The sequence below is a fragment of the Anomaloglossus baeobatrachus genome, chromosome 1 (genome assembly GCF_048569485.1).
Source record: "Anomaloglossus baeobatrachus isolate aAnoBae1 chromosome 1, aAnoBae1.hap1, whole genome shotgun sequence".
Classification (NCBI taxonomy): domain Eukaryota; kingdom Metazoa; phylum Chordata; class Amphibia; order Anura; family Aromobatidae; genus Anomaloglossus; species Anomaloglossus baeobatrachus.
This window is the reverse complement of record NC_134353.1, coordinates 81,687,829-81,712,817: the sequence shown is the minus strand read 5'-3', so window position 1 is coordinate 81,712,817 and position 24,989 is coordinate 81,687,829. Positions and strand designations below refer to the sequence as shown.

General features: G+C 44.9%; 1 protein-coding gene across 3 annotated transcripts in view; it reads left to right on the top strand.

Moving 5' to 3' along the window:
- The window catches only part of SLC2A9 (solute carrier family 2 member 9), a 644,894-nt gene that overhangs the window by 46,658 nt on the left and 573,247 nt on the right, over nucleotides 1-24,989 (top strand). The window contains exon 1 of one of the 3 annotated variants that reach the window (XM_075346889.1): nucleotides 10,826-10,912. The exons of 1 other annotated variant lie outside the window; for it this stretch is intronic. In XM_075346889.1, the coding sequence (XP_075203004.1) occupies nucleotides 10,883-10,912 (30 nt within the window). In that variant the 5' untranslated portion in view covers nucleotides 10,826-10,882. Of the gene's footprint in view, nucleotides 1-10,825; nucleotides 10,913-24,989 lie in introns of those variants that run through there. One more of the 3 variants, XM_075346890.1, reaches the window with a different exon arrangement.

The following is a 24,989-nucleotide window of genomic DNA, read 5'->3' as shown; positions in this document are numbered from 1 at the left end:
AGGATGAAGCCTCCATCTGCCCTAAAGAAAACCGAGGATGAAACCCAAAATTGCAAAAGAAAGGAGACATCAAAGTGGCCAAACTAGCTCTATTATTAAGAGCAAACTCAGCCAAAGACAAAAAAAGAAACCCAGTCATTCTGATCAGCCAACACAACATCTCAAATAGGTTTCCAAAGTCTGATTTGTCCTCTCAGTTTGTCCATTGGTCTAAGGATGAAACGCGGAAGAGAAGGACAACTCAATTCCCAACCTAGAACAAAAAGCTCTCCAAAATCTAGACACAAACTGGACTCCCTTGTCGGACACAATGTTCTCAGGAATACCATGCAAATGAACCACCTGACGAAGAAACAAAGGCACCAACTCCGAAGCTTTTGGCAACTTAGGCAGCGGCACCAAATGAATCATTTTGGAAAATCTATCACAGATTACCCAAATAACCAACATCCCCTGAGAAACAGGGAGATCAGAAATAAAATCCATTGAGATGTGAGTCCATGGTCTCTTTGGCACCGGCAATGGCAATAACAGTCCACTAGAACGAGAACAACAAGGTTTGGATCTTGAACAGATCTCACAGGATTGCACAAAACCCCTCACATCACGAGATAGAGAAGGCCACCAAAAGGACTTACTCCCCAAATCCCTGGTGCCAAAAATCCCAGGATGACCAGCCAATAAGGAACAATGAATTTCAGACATCACTTTACTCCTCCATTGGTCAGGAACATACAATTTCCCCACCGGACATCTTTCAGGTTTGTTCTCCTGAAATTCCTCAAGAGCAAGTCTCAAATCAAGTGAAATCGCGGAGTAAATAACTCCCTCATGCAGAATGGTAACAGGCTCGGTCACAACCAGAGAATCAGCAAAGAAACTCCTAGAAAGGGCTTCCACCTTAATATTCTTAATGCCCGGAATATAAATGACCACAAAATTAAAGCGCGTGAAAAACAAGGCCCATCTAGCCGGCCTGGGATTCAACCTCCTGGCAATTTCAAGATAGATCAAATTCTTATGATCAGTAAGTACAACAATCTGATGTCTCGCCCCCTCCAGCCAATGTTGCCATTCCTCAAAGACCCACTTCATAGCCAACAATTCCAGATTCCCCACATCATAATTTCATTCTGGTGGAGAAAATTTCTGGGAAAAGAAAGCACAGGGTCTAAGTTTAGAAGTCACAGGGTCTCTTTGAAACAAGACAGCTCCTGCTCTGATCTCTGACGCATCGATCTCCACCTGGAATTGAAGAGACATCAGGTTGCCGCAAGACTGGAGCAGAAGTAAACCTCCTTTTCAGCTCCTGAAAGGCCAAGACTGCCTCTGGAGACCAATTCACAACGTCAGCTCCCTTTTTGGTCAAATCAGTCAACGGCTTGAAAATACTGGAAAAAATTGCCAATAAAGTTACGATAAAAATTAGCAAAACCCAAAAACCTCTGAACAGCTTTCAAAGAAGTAGGCTGAACCCAATCATGAATGGCCTGGACCTTGACCGGATCCATCTCAATAGAAGATGGGGACAAAATAAACCCCAAAAAAGAGACCTTTTGTACGCAAAACAGACATTTTGATCCCTTGACATATAATGCATTGTCCCTGAGAACCTGAAATACTGTCCGAACCTGTTCAACATGAAAATCCCAGTCGTCAGAAAAATCAAAATGTCATCCAAATAGACAATCAAAAACTTGTCAACAAAGTCCCGGAAAATATCATTCATGAAAGATTGGAAGACGGAAGAGGCATTGGTGAGCCCAAAGGGCATCACTAGGTACTCAAAATGCCCCTCAGGGGTATTAAACGCCGTCGTCCATTCATCACCCTGCTTAATGCGAATGAGATTATTCGTTCCCCAAAGATCGAGCTTAGTAAACCAACTAGCACCCTTCACTCTCGAAAACAGGTCGGAAATCAGAGGCAATGGATACTGATATTTAACCGTAATTTTATTAAGGAGACGATAGTCAATACAGGGTTGCAATGAACCATCCTTTTTGGCTACAAAGAAAAAATCGGCACCCAAAGGTGAAGATGACGGCCTGATATGACCCTTCTTCAAAGACTCCTTAATATAAGTCTGCATAGTAACATGTTCAGGTACAGATAAATTGAAAAACTGTCCCTTAGGAAATTTGCATCCAGGGAGTAAGTCAATAGCGCAATCATAGTCCCTATGCGGAGGCAAGGATGCAGCCTCAGTCTCATTAAATACATCCATGAAATCTGTCAAGTAGTCAGGGACCTCTTGTGTCTGAGATGAAATAGACAAAACAGGAGTAACACTATGCATACAATGACAGCCCCAACTAGTCACAGAGAAAGATGTCCTATCCAAAACAGGATTATGGGTTTGCAACCAAGGGATCCCAGTACCAAAATGTCATGCAAATTATGTAACACTAAAACTTACAAACCTCCTGATGGTCAGGCGCGACCCGCATCATCACCTGGGTCCAAAACAGGGGCTTATTTTCAGCTAAAGGAGTAGCATCAATACCCCTCAAAGGAATAGGAGTTTGCAAAGGTTCTATAGGGAAACCACAATGCTCAGCAAACCCAAAATCTATCAAGTTCACTGCCGTTCCTGAGTCTATTGACTCAGCCATAGCCTAAAATGACGACAGGGAACAGATCAAAGAAACTGACAAAAGAAACTTAGATTGTACAATGCCCAAAGTAAACGAACGGGCAAATCGTTTCTCGCGCTTAGGGCAGATAGAAATAGTATGAGAGGCGTCCTCACAGAAAAAACATAGCTTATTACGCCGTCTTAAATTCTGCCGTTCCACCCTAGAAAGGACCCTATCACACTGCATAGGCTCCGGAGACTGCTCTGAGAGCAACACCTCTGCTCGCATTGTTTTACGTTCCCATAAATGTCTAGCAATCTGAATGGCCAATGACATAGAGACATCAAGACCACATGGGACAGGAAAGCCCACCATAACATCCTTAACAGGCTTTGCCAACCCCTTCTGAAAGAGAGCCGCGAGCGCTGCATCATTCAATTCAGTAAGGACCGCCCACTTACGAAATTTCTGACAGTATATCTCTGCAGGTTCCTGACCATGGATCAAAGCCTTTCAGGGAAAAGGCCCAATCCTGGGGGTCACCAGTAGGGAGATAACAATCTGAACTTGCTGCCTGGAAGACCCTGAGTACTTAGATTTCAAGGCAAAAAATAACCTACATTTGTTCTTGAAGTTCAAAAATTTAGACCGATCCCCAGAGAACAAATTCGGTAAAAATATCTTAGGTTCTACAGCAGGTGTCTGGGCAAGATAATCAGATATATCCTTAACCTGAGACGTAAGCTGATCGACTCGCCCAGCTAATTGTGTAACAGCAATTGCAGCACAAGATCCTCCACGGCACCCAGAGATAAAGAGGAAAAAACACACAAGAAAAAAAGAAATAAATACTGACACTTTTTTCTTTTTTTTTAATTTTTCCTTCTTCTTTAAAGTACCATAGAATCTTAGGTATGGCTGGTGCTACTGTTGTGATCTAGTGACCGAGGAGGATCAGAAAAAGAGCAATAACTCAGAAACCCAGAAAATAACCAGAGTGGCTGGAACCTTAACGGACTGCAGACCTAATACTGACACACAACTAGAAGTAGCCATGGGACGAGTGTACGATGACCTAGTCGTCTCCACACAGCCGGAGAACTAAATACTCTAACAGAGAGAAATGTAGAAAAGCTAATCTGCCTCGGAGTAGTCCCCAAAGATATAGATAGCCAACCCACATGTAAAAATTACGGTGATATAGGAAAACACAATACGTAGCTAGAGAACAGATTCAGCAAAGATGAGGCACAAAACTATCTGCATAGGAAAGAGTAGGAAAGAGCACTGACTGCAGCCGTAAAAAAACTAATAAATACCAGCACACCTGACATGCAAAAATACTGAGCTTAAACAGGCTCTCCCCCGCTATATCAGTACTCTGGTGTTACTGGGATCCAAGAAAAACATTGATATAGAGAGGGGACTGAATATTGTACCAAGCATGACAAAACACAATACATAACAGAACATGGAGCAAGGTACACAGATACTCCCAGCAAGGAATAATCCAATTCCACCAGGAACTCCACACAGGCAAAATCACAAGAAAGTGAAAAACCATAAACAAAGGTACAAGACCAACTTATCTGAGAGAAGTTCTGGTAGACACAGAGAACAGGGCTGGTTTCATGAAGTCCTTAGAACACAGGAAAAGCAATTGAGCACTGGCAAGGAACAAAAGGAAGCTACATAGTTATATAGGCCAAAACCAAATGGTCTGATTGCAAATCCTACTCAGCTGTCCAGTTCCCACTCAGCAAGTCAACTGCATTACCAGCACTGACCACAAGAGGGAGCCCCAAACTGGAATCTAATTCAAATGTATTCACAACAAGACAGACAGGGAAAGAGAGAGACAGACAGGGAAAGAGAAAGACAGGGAAAGAGACAGACAGGGCAAGAGATAGAGAGACAGACAGGAAAAGTGAGAGACAGACAGGGAAAGTGAGAGACAGACATGGAAAGAGATAGAGAGACAGACAGGGATAGAAACAGACAGGGAAAGAGACAGACAGGGAAATAGATAGAGAGGCAGATAGGGAAAGAGACAGAGACAGACAGGGAAAGAGACAGACAAAGGGAGAGAGACAGATAGACACAGCCAGAGAGGGAGACAGACAGACAGAGACTGGGAGAGAAATAGACAGGTATTATCCCGAGCACCGCCGGGTGCTACAGCTAGTATATGTATATACTGTATATATAAATATATATATATATATATATATATATATATATATATATATTTTCCTACCCTCTCAGTGTCTCCTAGATGTATATCAAATCACCTTTGTCAAATAATTTTACATGTGCCCCCAATCACATAATCGAAAATCATGCTGGGAACCACAGTTTTGAACAGCCCTTCAGTTCTAACCAGATGATCCCTAATATTATTATGAGCAGATCGCTTACACAAGAGTAAATGACAAAGTTCCTATCTCCTACTGGATCAGGGAACAGAACTTTCAGCTCCTATATAAACCTGCTGATGATTAAATGTGAAGGTTATCTCTTCAGGAACACAATAAATATTACCAACAATGATATTACTGCCAGATCTACTTGGGTAGTAAATACTCGTTCACAGGTCATCCGCTCATAATGTGGACCTTTGAAAGAGCGGTAACTGATTTTTAGTAAATCATAACAGTTGTCAGCCGGTGTACACAGCCAAAGGCTTCCTTTCCATAAATACATGGCCAGAATAAAGTTCACCATATTGCAGTAAAACAGGTCCCGTGATGACAATTTAACTAATCAAACTAGTGGGACGGTTCTATAGGTCGTAGTACAACTGCAAAAATTATACCTGTCTTGTAGTAATACAGTAAAATAGTCTTGGCAGGTTCTGTTTTAAATTTTTCTTGATTAGAAAATAAATCACCCTATCAGTGCTGGTGCTCCCTCTCAGTTTTAGTATACTGGTGCATGGTCTTTTTGCATGGTCCATGTGCATTCCGATTTTTTTTCACACCCATTGACTTGCATCTGATATACTTGGCCATTCGCAGCATCCTTTGATATTGTTCCTCAGCCCGATTACAGCTATGGAAAAACTCGTAGATGAACACTGCCTCATTAAACAACACAAGGGCAAATACTAAGCAACACTATAGTTACTTAGCATGTTGAGCACTCATGACTCGGATGCTCATCATTACTGGCCGACTTTTGGCCTATCATGATGAGAATACTCAACACACCAACACTGCTCATGTGCTTATGTGATCGAGGGTGGGCAAACGGTTGTAATACACAACCACAATGCCTTGAAAGCAGCCAGACTGGCTTGCAAAGTCTCCATAAGGAGAATAGTGTTCCCCCGTGATCCCCACATAGCTTTCTCATGAGCCAGATCAGACACCCCATACTTTGCACTGACGACGGGCAAGCACCCCGAAACACCGTATCTGCAAATTGGGATTCTGATCTGGCATATATATCCTAAGTTATATGTAAAGGGTTGTTAAAAATCCACATTTAACTTTTAGGATCGCTACTTCCAATAGGTGGCGCTGCGCTAGAGTTTGTCTCCAGTCCTGGAGAGACAATTTGACTATAACCACAGACACCATTATTTAAAGAGTAAGGGGATTTGGCTTCAATCTGTAAAATAGGAAGTGGATTTCAAATCTTGGCTTTCCCCAGTATATTTACTGCTTTCACCACCTACATTAATATAACAAAATACGCATTTGGAGTACTGTTGATGGCAGTGATGGGTCAGCTCATGTCTTCTTTGCTGAGTGCTGTGCTTGTGTCAGAACAATCCCCTGTAGCAGATTATCCCAAGAGTTAGAGAGACACAGGGGCTGATCATTTCACTGCCATCATCTGTACTCCAAATGAGTATTTTTTGATATGAGTGCAGCTAAAGGTAGAAAAATAGACTGGGGGAAAGCCAGGGTTTGGAAACCACTTACATGCATTTTTTTACAGGAAGGAAAACAAATCCCCTAATAAAGTAAATTGTAAAGTTTAATAAATTTCCATGCAGGACAAAATTATTTAAAAAAATAAAACTTTAATTAGGGTACTGTTTCAATCTTCACATGCTTCATTTAGCATGCGAAGCATTTTTCAGTGTAAGGCTGCACTCACACGAACGTATGACTCGTACGATTATTGGATTGCATAATCAGGCACGGCTGGCTTCTCTCCTGACAGGAGCGGGTCGGCTGCATGTATTTCTATGCAGCTGAAACGCGCCTGTCCAGAGAGTGTGCGGCAGTGCTGGGTGATGCCGATGCGAGACTCGCCGAGTCACTCGTAAGTGTGACTTTGGCCTAAGGCAGAACTTAGACGTCCACTAAATGCCATCTAGATATGGACCAAAAATGGGCAGGACAAAATTGTTGTCCCCCTCTACTTAATATTTAGTTGAAAACCTTTTGGAATAAATGACTACAATCAATCGCTTCCTATAACAATCAAGAAGCTTCTTACTCCTCTCAACTGAAATTTTGGACTCTTTTTCATAAACTGCTTCAGGTCTCTCATATATGAAGGCGCCTTCTCTCAACAGCAATATTAAAAAAAAATTCCACAGGTTTTCAATGGGATTTAGATCCGGACTGATTGCTGCCACTTCAGAACTCCCCAGCGCTTTGTTTCCATCTCTATCTGGGGGCTTCTTGAAGTATATTTGGGGTCATTGTCCTGCTGGAAGACTCATGACCTAGCACGCAAACCCAGATTTCTGATACTTGACACCACATTGTGACTCAAATTACTTTGTTAATCTTCAGATATTATGATGCCTTATACACAGTCAAGGCCCCCAGTGCCATAGGCAGCAAAAAACCCCACAAAACATCATTGAACCTCCACCATATATGACTGTAGGTATTGTGTTCTTTTCTTTGTATGCCTCATTCCATTTTTGGTAAACAGTAGAATGATGTGTTTTACCAAAAAGCTCTGTCTTGGTCTCATCTGTTCACAAAGCACTTTCCCAGAAGGATTTGGTTACCCATGTATACATTGTAAACTGCAGTATAGCTTTTTTATGTCTGTGTCACCATTGGGGTCCTCCTGGGTCCCCTCCATAGTGTTTAATTTCCTTCAAATGTTGACGATATTTTGTGCTAACACTGATGCCCCCTGAGCCTGCAGGACAGCTTGAATTTCTTTGAAACTTGATTGAGGCAAATTTTCCACTATCCGGACTATCTTGCATTAAAATCTTTCATTAATTTTTCTCTGCCATCCACACCCAAGGAGGTCAAGTATAGTGCCCTGGGTTTTAAACTTCTTTATTATGTTGCGCACGGTGGACAAATGAACATCAAGATCTCTGGAGATGGATTTGTAACTTTGAGATTGTTGGTATATTTCAACAAGTTTGGTTCTCAAGACCTCAGACAGTTCTGTTCTCTTTTTGTTCTGCATGCATAGTCTGGCACACACAGACACATAATGCAAAGAGTCAACTTCTCTTCTTTTTAGCTGGTTTCAGATGTGATTTTCATATTGCCCCCACCTGTTACTTGTCACAGGTGAATTTGAACATCACAAAACAAGGAAAGAACACACAGCTCCTAATAACAATGTAATTAATATCAGGGGGTGCTGAAATGCTAAGTAAATTATTCAGAACAAGGAAAACAGCACTTAGCATATAAGAAGAGCACTCACTCCAGGCAGTAATAAAAAATACTCAAATTTTATTAGTAAACCACATAAAAAATCCACATAAAGAAAAACACATGTATATAAAACCAGATGATACTAAAGGGCACTTTACACGCTGCGATATCGCTATCAATATCGCTAGCGAGCATATTGGCCCCTGTCGGTTGTGTGTCACAGGCAAATCGCTGCCTGTGGCACACAACATCGCTTACACCCGTCACACGGACTTACCTTCCCTAAGACGTCGCTGTGGCCGGCGATTCGCCTCCTTTCTAAGAGGGCGGTTCATGCGGCGTCACAGTGATGTCACATGGCAGCCGTCCAATAGAAGCGGAGGGGCGGAGATGAGCGAGCGGAATATCCTGCCCACCTCCTTCCTTCCTCATTGCCGGTGAAGGCAGGTAAGGAGATGTTCTTCATTCCTGCGGTGTCATACATAGCGATGTGTGATGCCGCAGGAACGACGAACAACCAGCGGCATGCACCACCAACGATATTATGAAAAGGAGCGGCGTGTCAACGATCAACAATTTTTGACGTTTTTGCGATCTATGATCGTCGCTCCTGGGTGTCACACACTGCGATGTCGCTAACGACGCCGAATGTGCGTCACAAACACCGTGACCCCGATGATATATCGTTAGCGATGTCGCAGCGTGTAAAGCACCCTTTAGTCCATCCCTATAAAGTGCCAATCATGCAGAAGATAAATATGAGGAGAATAATTTCAACAGTATTTAAACAGGATTACACATATGCCAAAGCCATACTAGTAGAACTATGGTGGAATCTACATAGACAAAATCATCATATAATATGTGGCATACAGGAAACCACCAATGATCAATGCCATAAATCTAGTAATGGAGGATTACTCAAAAAAACACAATAATGGCATGGCAAAATGTATGACACAGGGACAGATGGGGCACCATATCACCTGATCCACCCAATGCGTGTCGCTAGGATAGCTTCATCAGGGGTGGAGGCATTTGCGGCATAGAGGTGAATTTGAACGAGCATCATATGTCGCGGGCGGAGGAGGGGACGCCGCGCTCTCCCACTGCTCGGGTCCGGCTGCCGCTGCTGCGGCCTCCGCTGCTCGGTGGCTCGAGCGATGGGCCGGATCCCGGGGACTCGAGCGGCGCTCCTCACCCGTGAGTGAAAAGGGGATTGGTTTTGGGGATTTATTGTCCGTGACGCCACCCATGGTTGTGGTGATTGTGTGGACACCACCGCTGCTCTGTATAGGGATCCCGGGAGCGGTGACAGGGAGCAGCTTTGTTGTTATTCCTCCCCTCCGTGGGTAGGGGGTTGGTTGTCCCGGGGCCCGGTGATGGGGTAGGGATGGATGGCAGGCCAGGTGCGGGGCCTGGTGAGGTGCAGGGTCGCGGGGGCAGCGCTGTGCCGCACAGCATGGTGGTACTCACTCAGCCTGCGACGTTGACACAGTTCTCGGTAAAACACACGGCTGGAAAGACGGTTCCCACGGACGGCTGCTGTTGCTTTTCCCCGGTAGTTGACGGTGACTGTCTCTATCTCTGCACCCAGTGTAATGTTGGTAGCGATGGGTTCCCACCGGTAACCCGCTCCCTGACTTTGATATGGGCCGGAGGAGCCCCTCTTTGCCCACAGGCGCTGGCCCTGAGAAACTGGTGCCTTGGCGGTGGCGGTGTCTCTCTCATACGGTTGGACTGTTGCCTTCAATCAGGACTTAGTTGTTTGGAGACCCGGAGGTCCCCTTCACTGACAGATTTGGCAAATTCACGGCGACTCCAAGCCTTGCCGGGATCCAAAAGGCCCCTGCCAATGGTGCTGGCTTCTCTTTGTATACCGGTCCGGTACCGCCGGGCCACCACCCGTCCACGGTCCTTTCGGCAACCTCCGATCAGCCTCCACTGCAGACGGTCACCGCCGTCTGCTAACCTTGCCGTCTCTGTCCGGGGCACACACCCGGACCAACTTCAGGCTGTACTTCTGTCACTTTTCTCCTCTCCACTCCTTTCCTCCTTCCACTTCCTCCTCCAAACTCTATCTGCCTGTGTTTTCCCTCCTCCAGGACTGTGAACTCCTTGGTGGGCGGGGCCAACCGCCTGGCCCACCCCCTGGTGTGGACATCAGCCCCTGGAGGAAGGCAACAAGGATTTCTGGTCTAGCTTAGGTGTACCTAACCGGGGTGTAGGGTGTGGTGATGTCATTACCTGTGACCCCTGGCTTGCCCAGGACGTCACACATATGCTTGACACAAAGTTGTTTACCTACGATTTTGGAAAGGTGCCAACAATTTTGTCGAGCCCATTTTGGGGTTTTGTGTGAAATTATGTGCTATTTGCATTTTTTCCTGGTTTTTCTTTTTGTTGTTCCAATACACACAAAGAAAATAAACATGCATAAGAAAACGTGTAATTGCAATAATTTTATGGAACAATTTCAAGGGTGCCAACACTTTCAGCCATGACTAACAAACTAATAATTGCTTGTAATCGCATATAAACCCAATGACTTTATATTGATCATTGTTAATCATTTATCGATATAAAAATTCAGTGAAATTGGAGCCAATAAAAGTAGATGTGTTTAATGATTAATACGCAGTTCTGTTTTGGTCCCACTTGTAAGTTTCTTTAAAACATTTGGAAAGTCACACGAGGACACATTACACAATGAAACAAGAAAACGGAGTCAGCCAGCTGGTAGGTGGACTGTCCGCTACTGGGGATGTCTAGCTACGACTGTTAAGAGGGATTGAATAGTTACTAATGTATTATGATTGGGTTCAGAATAATGAATTTAAATGAATTTAAAGGGAACCTGTCACATGGAAAAATGCTATTAATCTGCAAATATGGGGTTAATCTCCAGGTTAATAGAATTCTGAACCCAACAGGAACCTGCATATTTAACCCCACTGCCAGAAGGAAATGAACTTTATTCCTCTGACAGCTTTTGGATCCAGATACGGTGGGGCGGTGCCGGCGTGAGTTCAGTGGGGCAGCCCCCGCATGTTATGTTTTTACAATAAATGTTCAATTTTGTCTGTTTCAAAGCTGGAGTCAACCCATTTATTATCATTTTAATATATATCGTGTGAAATCAAATATACATCCACCTAAATCAATTATTTATCTGTTTGGGTGATCTTTGTAGCCTGTACATCCAATAAATACCTGGTTGTTTATACTATTTCATGATCGTCTTTTTTGCTGCTTTGATTTATTTATCGAGTTATGGCGACAAACTGCTGTTTACTGATATAGTATAACTTTTATATACTTTTATGAGATATTCAGTGTAGGGCCAAGGGCCAAGGAAATTATGTTGAGGATTTACCTTTCACCTATAATGAATTTGTGCAATCCACCTAAAACTACATTGTAATTAGTAATGGGTGAGCATACTCGGCACTGCTTGCTACTCAATCGAGCATCGGGGTACTCAAGACACTCGATACTCGATTGAGTGGTCTTCTACTTGAGTCCCAGTCGCGCTGATTTTTTTCAGCCACTAAACATCTGATTGGTTGCCAATCATGGTAATGCTGTAGCCCTGTTAGCTACTGGCATTAATGAGACTGGCCGACCACATAGCATCTTTGGGTCTATATTAGACCGAGAGGTGCCAAGCTTTCTTCTTGAGAAGGGAGAGTGTTTAATAGCATAACAACACTTGCTTGTGCAACATTGAACCAACAGTCCTTTTCAAGGCTAATTGAAATACACTGTATTCTCTTATAATACTGCTTTTAGTCTGCAATTAGTGTAGGGTGAGCTCCTTCTGGAGTTGGCATCCATTCTACAACAGCTAGCCCTACAGTAATAAAGCATATGCACTAAGTGCAAGGGCTGCCAAAAACGTAGTGCGGGACTGTCATTGCACTAATGGCACTTTTGCTGGCACGCTGTTAACCTGTAAATTTAGTTAATTATATACATGCTGTTTCAGGAGGTCAATGCTAATACTTAAGCAGCACGGCCACAATGTCTACACCGCGTGCAGAATTATTAGGCAAGTTGGATTTTAGCGGATTTTTTTTATTATTGATCAACAACTATGTTCTCAATCATCCCAAAAGACTCATAAATATCAAAGTTTAATATTTTTGGAAGTTGGAGTGGTTTTTTTTTTAGATTTGGCTATCTTAGGAGGATATCTGTTTGTGCAGGTAACTATTACTGTGCAGAATTATTAGGCAACTTAATAAAAACCAAATATATTCCCATCTCACTTGTTTATTTTCACCAAGTAAACCAATATAACTGCACAAAATTTAGAAATAAACATTTCTGACATGCAAAAACAAAACCCCAAAAAATTAGTGACCAATATATCCACCTTTCTTTATGATGACACTCAACAGCCGACCATCCATAGATTCTGTCAGTTGCTTGATCTGTTTACGTTGTTCAAAGTTGGTGGTTTTTCAGCCTTCCTTACCTTGGCCATGTCCCTGAGTATGGCACACCTTGTGCTTTTTGATACAACAGTAACGTTGCAGCTCTGAAATATGGCCAAACTGGTGGCAAATGGCAACTTGGCAGCTTCATGCTTAATTTTCCTTAATTCATGGGCAGTTAGTTTGCGCCTTTTTTATCCAACACGCTTCTTGCAACCCTGTTGGCTATTTGCCATGAAACGCTTGATTGTTCGGTGATCATGCTTCAAAATTTGGCAATTTCAAGACTGCTGCATCCCTCTGCAAGACATCTCACTATTTCCAACTTTTCAGAGCCCGTCAAATCTCTCTTCTGACCCATTTTGCCAAAGGAAAGGAAGTTGCCTAATAATTAAGCACACCTTATATAGGGTGTTGATGTCATTACACCGCACCCCTCCTCATTACAGAGATGCACATCACCTGATTTACTTAATTGGTAGTTGGCTCTCAGCCTATACAGCTTGGAGTAGGACAACATGTATAAAAAGTATCATGTGATCAAAATACTCATTTGCCTAATAAGTCTGCCCACAGTGTATACTAATGCTGAAAATAATTACCCCCCCCTGCTATTAATTGCATTAATGTATCTGGCATTTGTCATGTAAATGACCATTTGTGTCTTTGTTGTCATTTATCCTATATTTAATTAATATTTGTGATATCAATGTTTTACACTTTAAATCTTGGAATAAATATTAACATTTTTGCATTTAATTTCCACTATTTCTCCTTGGTTGAAAAGATTTAGTCATGTGGAATTGCTCCTCATTGGAATGAATTAGATAGCGTTCCAATGGGGATGTTTTAGTTAACATATCTTCGCAAATTGATATTTTTTATTTATAAATATATATATATATATATATATATATATACTGTATATACACACACCCATGGTTAAATATGTTTCTGCACTTAGTACATCAGCTTTGCCTGTGTAAAGGTCCCACTCCTTCAAAATGGCAAAAAAAATGTTTTCAGAGGCCCTCCTCTACGTGTCTTCCAGGGTATATCGGAGAGCCTCCTACTAATTTTTGGTATCCCTTGCATTTAGTGCATAGGCTTTATGAGTAGGCTTTATTATGTGATGCCCTGGCGCCGCCAGGTGGTCACACAGTATAGGCCCACGCACAACACCTTCCCTCACAGGGCTAAACTTTGCCAACCAAATCCTAGTCACCCCCTCCCCCAGGGTAGGAAAGGCACACCAGTGGGCAGGACCAGGCGGATGGAGAATGCCCACCTAGGGGTCTAGAGAACCCAGGACGGGAAAAGACATAGTTGTGTTTTAGAGTTGAAGTTGGAGGAGAGTGAAGTCGGAGTTGAGAGGAGCAGGAGGTGAGAGTGCAGTCTAAGAGCAGAGGCGCCGGGGTTGGAGCCCCGGTGTATTGGCTAGGTGGCAAACAGTGGTCTGTGTCTGTCAGGAGATGGGAAGACGGCAGCCGGAGATCTGAGGTGGACCGGAGCAGGGTTGGAGCCTGCCGGTAGTGACACCGGAGACCCGACCTGGAAACCTTGCACAGAGGGGGGGTACATGGACCCTGAAGCCAGGACCGGAACCAACGGCTTAGCTAATTAACCAATTGAGGGCAGGATTACAGGTCCTGTCCCAACCAAAGTCCCAAAAGCAGAAAACCACCCACAGAGAGGGATAGGGCATCCGCCAGGGCCCAGTAGATCCCATGGGCCAGCGTCAGCGGGCACGACTCCCAACAGAAGTACCGGGAGCGGACTCCCGTGTTCCATACTGGGAATTCCACCATATCACAACACAGTGCAGAGGAAAGTGACACAGACCATCACTCCAGGTGAGGGACGAGAGTAGTGGCAGCCAGCCACAAGCACCTTGGTTAACCATTGGACTTGTCTGATTTATTTAATTGTGAGTAAACTGAGACTCCCTGGTCTGACCAGGCTCGCCGACCCCTGCCATCACCATCCCCTGCATCGAGTCACCGGGCCCCAGGGCAAAAATCCCTACCCACGGAGGGGTTAACAACCAGCTGCCATCCCATCGCCACTGGGTACCCACACAACAGCAGCGGTGGTGCCACACTTCACCACACACCATGGGTGGTGTCACAGACTGACTACGGCAAATCCCGTACAAATACGTCCCTTTCATTTGAAGTGTCCGCGTGACCCCCGGGTCCGGAGAACCCCTCGAGCCACACAGCGGATCCGGATCCGAGCAGCCGGCTGCTACTGACGTGGGGGCGGCACAATTACTCTTGGGCTAGCTGTTGAAGAATGGATAGTTTAGCATTTTAGGCATATAGTTAAGGTTTCTTTCCTTACAGTCATTGCTGCTGCAACTGAAAAGAGAAAGACATTTTCCGAGCTACATGTATTAGATTTTATTCCCTATTAATACCGTTGTTAGCTGCCTTTGTAATTTAATGTGCTAAAGGCGTGTGGTAAAGACTAGGAAAGTGGACGTGCTTCTGATGGCACACGCACAGGTTGAGGTCAGGGGCCAGGTGAAACTGTGCTTGTTGAGTGAGCACCACAAACACGCTCGTTCACAAGAACAATCTTCCTGTCCCACTTTGCAGGAGGCTCGAGGCACCACTCCTGAAGGCCGAACAGTGCAAACAGGTTGTCAGTTGGATGGCAGATTATACCCAGTTTGGGAGTCAGAATGTGTTTAAAATTGTACCAGAATTGAATCAGAGTCTCTCCTCTATGTCTCTTGCTGGCTGTATTGCCATGCATCCTAGTCATTTTAGCTAGGCCTCACAGTGCTAAGCGTTTCCCAGTTTGGGAGTAGTAATGATTGCATGTACTGCAATTCCTCCTTGGAATTCTTGCTAGGCTTTTCACTGAGTGCATAAGCTGTACCAGTGTAGGAGTCTGAATCTTCTTGAAATTGACCCAAAATTTGCTCAGAGTCCCTCCTCTATGTCTCTTCCTGTGTGTATTGCAATCCCTCCTTGGAATTCTTGCTAGTAGTGATGAGTGGACTCGCAGATAACCGGGACCGGCTGATCCTGGTGATCCGGTTTCTAAAATCTGGTTCCTGGCCGGATTCCACTCCCCATATAAGTCTATTGGGATGAGAATCCAGCGATTAAAAATGGTGATAGAAGGGATAGGGAGATGTGAGCAGGCGCGCTGTACATACCGAGGCTCTGGCATGGCTGTATGCTGCTCCCACGCCTCGCATTCACTTCCTGGGTTCCTGGGTTACTGCTACTCAATATGCACTGCTTTCCCTGCCCACCGGAGCCTGTGATTGATTGCAGTCAGACATACCCCCACCCTGAGTGGCAGTGTAGAGAGCGGCCACGCCCCAGGCCCTTGGGATACTCGGTTCCGGGTGGTGGATAATGGGGATCACCGTCACAGGTGGCCGTGCTTGGTTCCGTGACCTGAGGGGCGCTCGGTAACAGGGTTATTTTGTATGTCACTTGTGACGCCACTAGCGGGTTGCGGTAATAAGATGTCCTGCCGCTGCTGTGGTTTTAGGGACAGATGGTATAGCAGCAAGTGTGTTTATGCCCTCCGCCAGTAGGGGCTTAAGTCCCATATAGGTATATAGGTGTTCTGCGTCTTGTGGTGCGCCAGTAATAGACATGACACAGTTCTTGCAGATTAACTGGTAGTTACTTACTTGATGTTGCAAGTGCAGTTTGGTATGGCTGGTCAACCGACTTTCCTTTGTCCCAGTGCTGACTTGAGACCCAGTTGAGCCCTCCGTGCACATAAAGAGCTGATGGTCCCCTTGCCTGAAGCTGTTGGTGACCTCTGCTCCTTTTTTTTCTGGGCCCAGTATGACAGGCCTCGTGGTCCCTTGTGGGGTAGGTTACTTCTCGGTGCCCTCTCCCGGGTCCTATATATGAGGCTGTGTCCCTGAGCCTATGGGTGGTGTGGTACCCTGGAAGTCACCACACATGGCTGGATCAGCAGACCGCCTGGAGCTGTCGTTAACTCTGGGGTCCAGTACCCCATCGTGCATAGTACATGGGATATGTCTACCCTCAGGCTACTACCTCCTAGTCACCCTTTGGGGTCTCCTCACAATCCTTACACCTTTCTCACTCACTGACTCCTTTCAACTGTCGTTTTTCCTCTGCCTACTCTGCCTAGCAACCCCTGTTGCTTCCCACAAGCCACGCCCATTCCCCAGGCTAACAGCTAAGGGATTGGTTCTAACATCTGCCCACTGTTAACCCGCTACATGCTGCGCCCAGTTCTCAGGGAATGTGCCCCTACCTGTGTGTGAGGTGTGGGTTGTCAGCAGCGGGCATTCCATAAAGACTTAGGATCCTGCAGACCACTGGGGTAGCATATCCCAGGGTGCTGCAGCAGCATGTTAGCTGACTGCAACCAGTCACAGGTGCCAGGACGACAACAGGTGAGCAGGGAAAGTAGTGCAACTGTCTGCGGGTCAGTATCATGGTATAAAAATAAATATATAAAACAATTAGGGTAGGGTCTATCCATATTATGATACCCAGCACAGATAAAGAAAACGGCTACAGGCTGTGTATGAACATAAGAGAAACCGCATGCAGCTTTTTTTTCAATTATTTAAATAAATAATTTTAAAAATGGCCTGAAGTCCACCCCAATTTTGATACCCAACCAGTCCCACGGTTTTTGGGACCGCCCTAGGCTAAGAATTACAGCTTACGGCAGCCTCAGAATTGTCTTATCCTTTAGCAAGTAGTTCCTCTTATTTTTATACACAGCCAACATAGGTGCATGGCTGGGGGCTGCAGTCTGTAGCTGTAGGTTTTATATGTGCTGGGTATCATAATATGGAGGACCCTACATCAATTGTTTTATTAATTTATTTATTTTTATACCACGATACTAACCCTCAGACAGTTGCACTGCTTTCCCTGCCCACCGGTTGTGCTGGTGCCTCTGATTGGTTGCAGTCAGACGCTGTCACACAGGCTGTGTGCACGTGTGACTGCAACCATTCACAGATGCCAGGCCGGTCAGTGGGCAGGGAAAGCAATGCATATGGAGCAAAGATGAGAGGCCAAGGAAGTAAAGGAGAGGCTGCTGGAGCAGTGTACAGCCATTCTGGAGCCTTGGTAAGTATGACATGCTTGCTTCATTCTTATTTTCTTTATTTTTCCTTTTTTTTTTACTTTCCTGAGTGCCAGATCTGGATCAGTATCTGAAATCCCGGGCCTGGGTCCGGCACCCGGGCACCTTTGAAACCGTGCGCATCCGGACTTTTACAATCCAGATCCACCCATCACTATTTGCTAGGTCTTCCACTGAGTACGTAGGCTGTACCAGGGTAGGAGTCTGAATTTTCTTAAAATTGTTCCAAAATAAAGTCTGAGGCCGTCCATTACGTGTCTTCTAGGGTGTATTACAGTTCTTCCTCCTCATTTTTGGCAAACGTTGCACTTACTGCATAGGCTTTATGCGTCTATGAGTCCTATTACCTAACAATTTTACCAGAATGTGTTTGAGGCCCTCCTTTGTGTCTAATACCGGGTGAATCAGAGTCCCTCTTCCTTCTAATTTTTGGCAGTTATTGCAATGTCCGCATAGGCTCCTTCATAAATTAACCCCTTAACGACCGCGGGCCGTAAAATTACGTCCTAGCGGTCATAATGTTACTGCCCGCGGTCTCCTGGCAGCAGCATGCTGCGATCGGCGCACATCTCAGCTGATTTTCACATCTGAGATGTGTGCCTGCTAGGCACGAGCAGAATCGTTATCTGCTCATGCCGTTTAACCCCTGTAATGGCGCTGTCAATATGTGACAGCGCCATTATAAACGCGATCGCGGTAAAGTTTTACTTACCGCCCGATACCGGAAGTCACGAGACATGATCACGTGACTTTCGATGGTTTTCATGGTAGCACAGGGTCATGTGATGACTCCTGTGCTAGACATGAACTACTTTCACTTTCGCTTTCCACGGAGGCCAGGGAAGCAGAAAGTGCACGTATCTGCTGTTTACAGCTGTGTAGCTGTTATCAGCAGATAGTGCAGAGCGATTGGACTGCTGATCGCAATAGCCCCCTAGGGGGACTAGTAAAATAAAAAAAAAAGTATAAAAAAGTTTAAAGAAATTAAAAAAAAACAAAAAAACATAAAAGTTCAAATCACCCCCCTTTCGCCCCATTGAAAATTAAAGGGTTTAAAAAATAAAAAATATACACACATATGGTATCGCCGCGTTCAGAAACGCTCGATCTATCAAAATATAAAATCAATTAATCTGATCAGTAAACGGCGTAGCGACAAAAAATTCCAAACGCCAAAATGACGTCTTTTTGTCGCCACAACTTTTGCGCAAAATGCAATAACAGGCGATCAAAATGTAACATCTGCGCAAAAATTGTACCGTTAAAAACGCCAGCTTGAATCGCAAAAAATAAGCCATCATTGAGCCATAGATCCCGAAAAATAAGAACGCTACGGGTCACGGAATATGGCGTAAAATGTGCGCCACTTTTTTCAGACAAACATCCGAATTTTTTTTAACCCATTTTATAAAAGTAAACCTATACATATTTGGTGTCTACGAACTCGCACTGACCTGAGGCATCACACCCACACATCAGTTTTACCATACAGTGAACACAGTGAATACAATATCTCAAAAACAATAGTGCTATCACACTTTTTTTGCAATTTTTCTGCATTTGGAATTTTTTTGCCATTTTCCAGTACACTTAATGGTAAAACCTATAGTTTCATTGAAAAGTACAGCTCGTTCCACAAAAAATGAGCCCTCACATGACCATATTGACTGAAAAATAAAAAAGTTACGTCTCTTAGAAAATGAATGGCGAAAAAAAAAAGAGCGAAAAATCGGCCGGTCATGAAGGGGTTAAACAGGGTGTGTCTCACCATGCCTAGATAAGGAAGTAAAATGTTAAAATTACATTTACCTGTGAATGTTTTTTTCCACCATTGAAAGCAATGAGTAAGTACAAAAATACAGAAAAACGCTAAGTATGAACATAGCCTAAGGAGTGTATCAGGCTATTTGTCTTAAAAATGACTCTTAATTAAAATTACTCTACTCTTTAAAAAAAAAAAGTAGAGTAACGAGCGTCGGAACATGATATTGCAAGTTGCAATAATTGCAATCATTGTAGTTCTCATTGTAAACAAAGAACATATCAATATGATCTCATATATGATTTGTGAAGTAGCCTATAAGTAATAGACCCTAGTGACAGGTGACAGTCTCCAAATGGAGGCTTTTTCTGCTGGACCTTTTGCATAACGGCACCATCATAAAACTGTTTACTGTATTCATTACCCACTGATGAACCATCTCCAGATTTGTTATTTCTTACTTTTCCACTTTACGGTCTGTGTAATCTGAATAGTGATTTGTAAGGAGGTAGAACTGTGTTCCCTTAGGGGTACTTTGCACGCTGCGACATCACAAGCCGATGCTGCGATGTCGAGCGCGATAGTCCCTGCCCCCGTCGCAGCAGCGATATCTTGTGATAGCTGGCGTAGCGAAAATTATCGCTACGCCAACTTCACATGCACTTACCTGTCCTGCGATGTCGCTCTGGCCGGCGACCCGCCTCCTTCCTAAGGGGGCGGGTCGTGCGGCGTCATAGCGACATGGCACATGGCAGGCGGCCAATAGCAGCGGAGGGGTGGAGATGAGCGGGACGTAAACATCCCGCCCACCTCCGTCCTTCCGCATTGCAGGCAGGACGCAGGTAGGAGATGTTCCTCGCTCCTGCGGCTTCATACACAGCGATGTGTGCTGCCGCAGGAACGAGAAACAACATCGTACCTGTCACTGCACCGGCATTATGGAAATGTCGGACCCTACACCGATGATACGATAACGACACTTTTGCGCTCGTTAATCGTATCGAAAAGGATTTGCACACTACAATATCGACTGCGACGCTGGATGTGCGTCACTTTCGATTTGACCCCATCGACATCGCACCTGTGATGTCGTAGTGTGCAAGCCCCCCTTAGTCTACTTGGCAGCAGCTGCCTGGCACTAGTTGCCGCAGTTCAGTTTACCATCCACTCATATTCCCAAGTCCATTTGAGTTTACACAGAGCATATTCATAACATTACTTCAGTGTTTCCCAACCTTGGCGTAATCGTGGTAACAAAAAAAAAATGTTTTAATCTCCAGGAACTCATACAATTAAGAAAAAAGAGAGATAAATGACTAAATACAAGCATCAAGCAAACTAAATTTAGGTCTCAGATAAAAAAAGTAGTTTAGACTCCAGATGTCAAATTCCAAAAGCAATTTTGACCGTATACTGTAAAATTAACGTACATCCAACAATTAATTTAGCCTACAGCCCCCACCTCATTTTAAATGTAATCTTAGACCAGATCCATAAATAATTCAGACCCCAAATATCAGACCCTAAAATGAATTACAGTAAAGGCCCCGTCACATGCAATGACGTATCTAACGATATATCGCCGTGGTTATGGATTCCGTGTCGCACATTCGGCATGGTTAGCGACATCGTTGCGTGTGACACCAACGAACAACCGTTAACGATGGAAAATACTCACCAAATCATTTATCGTTGACACGTCGTTCGTTTTCAAAAAATCGTTGATTGTTGTGGTCGCAGGTTGTTCGTCGTTCCCAAGGCAGCACACATCGCTACGTGTGACACCTCGGGAACGACGAATTTCAGCTTACCTGCGGCTGCCGACAATGAGGAAGGAAGGAGGTGGGCGGGATGTTACGGCCGCTCATCTCCTCCCCTCCGCTTCTATTGTGCGGCCGCTTAGTGACACCGCTGTGACGCCGCACAAACCGCCCCCTTACAAAGGAGGTGGTTCGCCGGCAACAGCGAGGTCGCTAGTCAGGTAAGTCCGTGTGACGGTTCCAAATGATATTGTGCGCCACGGGCAGCGATATGCCCGTGTCGCACAAACAGCGGGGGCGGGTGCTTTCACCAGCGATATCGCTAGCGATATCGCTGCGTGGAACACCCCCTTAAGACTATGTACTGCAAAATAAATATAGATCTAATAATTAAAGCACCACTCCAGCGTTTCTTTTTTTTCAACACCTGAGTGGTGCTTTAAATCTAAGTCCCCTGTCCCCTCTCATATATTCACCATTTACCGACATTTCTATGGTCCCAGTGTGCCATCTTGGGACCATAACTTCTGACTGGCCAGAAGTTAGTTGTTACGTCACTAGCTCCCAAACAAGTCTATGAGTGCCAGAATGAGGTTCTCATAGAGTTGTACTGAGTTGTGACCGCCGACTCGCTCCATGAAACACTAGAGCTGCCGATAGGTCACAAGTCAACGGAGACAAACCTGAGCGAAGATTGAGATGATGGCAGATAAGTATAACACAAGGGGCAGGGGGCTTCAATTTAAAGCACCACTCAGATGGTGAACTCCTCACTGGAGTGGTGCTTTAGTTCAGATACCAGACCCCTTAGTTAATTAAAAACCCTGATCAGATCCCAAATTTGAAATCTCACACTAGAACCCTAATAAAATATAAAATGAAGCACAGACCCCAAAATTAATCAGACATCTACATTAATCAGACTCTTACATCCGACCCCTAAATTAGTTAAGACCACACACTAGACCCCTGAACTATTTTAGACCCCAGGCCAGACCACTAAGTAAAATCAGACCCCATGTTAAATGGTGGTCTAACACATGTCACCCCCAAGAATCAGCTGTTTTCAGCTTTTCCAGTAGGTTGGATATAAGTAGTGAAAGGAGCCGACACAACACAGTTCCATACATTGTCTAGTAGCTATTCCCAGGTACTGCAGATCATCCAGGTGCCTGGTTCCAGACACTGTCTGATCTGATCTAGATGAGGATGCAACCTATGGCAATATGATATCTTTAGTCCAGAAAGCACATTTAAGTGCTTTATTTGAGACCTAGTATAATAAATATTTATACAACTGTAGCGCCCCTGAGGCTTCAGTCACTACAGAGTATTGCATCTCACTTAAGGTGCAGTACTCATCCCAGGTAAGGAAGAGGTTAACCATTGGTGTTCATCACTTACACAACATACAGCTTAGTAGCCACCCACTGGAACTGGGCTGGAGGTGTTCACCATAGCAACGGGACTTCCCCAGCACTATTGAGTCATCAGGAAGGTGGGGGCAGCATGAGGGAAGTTAGAGAACACACAGACTTTTACCTCAGAATAGTCTGGGACACAGAAGAACACGATCACTGAGGAGAGTGCTTTAGAGCTTCCTCTGATAGGACTGGCCTGACTGGAAGAGGCAGGAGCTTACCAGTGGAAGCTGTGGGACACAGGAGTAAATAGGGTCGCTGAGGGGAGAGCTTAGTTGCTCCTTCGGGACCAGCGCAGTTCAGGGTGCGGAGCCCTAGAGTAGCGTATATTTCAAGCTGCGCCACCAGAATCCGCGGACATGGGATTTTATGTCCCTCTGACCACCACTTGATCCCGGAGCACAGTAGCAACATAGTGCCTGGAGTCGTGATCACGGTCAGGCCCCAAATGGACTTGTGCTGCCTGCAGACGGGTTGAAAACTTTAACACCGAACAGGGGTCCCCAAAAACGTCAGGTCACGGGGATCCACACAGAAAGTGCAAGAAGGAAGGGCCCACAATCCACAACACCGGCAGTGACCTCCAAATTATCTGGGATTGGCTGGGGCCCGTCATGGCAGAGACCAGCATTTCTAGGGCAGCAACCGGACAGTGAGTAAAAACCTACTGAGTCAGCCCTTCATTACCGGCGTCGGCGCCCCACGCTCCGGGGCCAATGGTCACTACCACCCCCATCATTCTCCCTGGGGCCTAGCACTATCTGTGGGAAGCCAAACCATCCCGGCTGTGACATCATCCGCCCCAGAGGACAGCACCCGCAGCGGCGGCCGATCCCTGGCCGCACACCACTGGTGGCGTCACAAGACAACTACTACTTCCAATACCCTCATCATCCCGCCATCCTTCTCCACCTCTCCTTTTGTGGACACCTCGGGGTCACAAAACTGGGCAGGGCCACCCATGACATCCCCTGACCATCCACTGGTCCGGTGACGAGTATTCCCCAAGGCCCTGTGAGGTGCTCCACAACCATTATAGAATCTTTCAAATTAACTTTAAGTAGAGGGAGTGTGCCGTAAAACAATGACCTATTGTTTAAATCAAGTTTTGTGTCAAACATTTTTTATGTAAAGTAATATTTTTATTTTCTCAATTTTTACACTGGTCACTGAGGCTTGTTTAAGCTCTAAGTTCCAGCTATTTTTAGAAATTCACATGCACAAGCAGCAATAGACAGACTTTGACCCTATATTTCGTATTGAAGCATCTAATCATCTTGTGCAAAGGTCATTGTGAAGGGAGTGGAGCAGGGTCAGCCATGACATTGCCTCACCAAAATAATGCAGTGTAATACCCCAGGGTTGGGTATTAACATATTGTTTGATGCTATTATATAATATTATAGACATTTTGCCCTATTTTTTATAGGAATATTATATTATCTCAAGTAATATGTAGTTAAACTCTTCTCTGAGGCAGTTGCTAATGTAGGAGGTGGTCACTCCTACTAGGTGATGTGTTGGGCCTCTTTCACACATTCGTGAAAAACCACACACGTTTTTCACGGACGTGTCAAAGGTGCGTTTTGCCCTCCGTGAGCCATGTTTATGGCTCACGTGTGTTCTCCGTGTGTTATCCGTGATAACACACGGAGAACAGAAACTTTCTACTCACCTGTCCCTGGCGTCGCTGTCCGTTTTTCTGATCTACGCTCCCCGGTCCTGCCGACTCCCTGCTGCTGCTGCTTCCGGCCACAATGAAGTGAATATGCAATGAGCATAATGAGCGACGGTCGGAAGCAAGTGACAGCAGCGGCAGAGACTGCAGGGCTTGAGAAGATGAGTAATGTGTTTTTTTTTCTCTCGCAGATACATGTGTTTTCTCCGTTGCGTGTCACACGGAACACATCCGTGTGGTCCGTTTGTGTTACGTGTGACCTGTTTGCGTTCCATGTGACACCCGTGATGCTGGAGAAAACGAGGACATGTCTACGTGTGGAGCACACGGGCACACGTATGCTCCACACGTACACACGGTCCATGGCAAAATACGCACGTGAACGCAGACCCATTGATTTTCATGGGTCTACGTGTGCCCGTGTCTCCAGTACGTGAGGAAATTGACCATACACATACCGGAGGCACCGACGTGTAAAAGAGGCCTAAAAGTGTATTGCATAATGTGTGTTTTAGACTACATTAAAGATTTAGCTATGCTCTTTCATAAATGCATTATAGTTATATGCATAGGAATAAATAGAAGGTTTGTTGGTGGCAAGAAGAGTAATATGCAGGTTCTGGTAATTACAGAATTGGATACTTTTG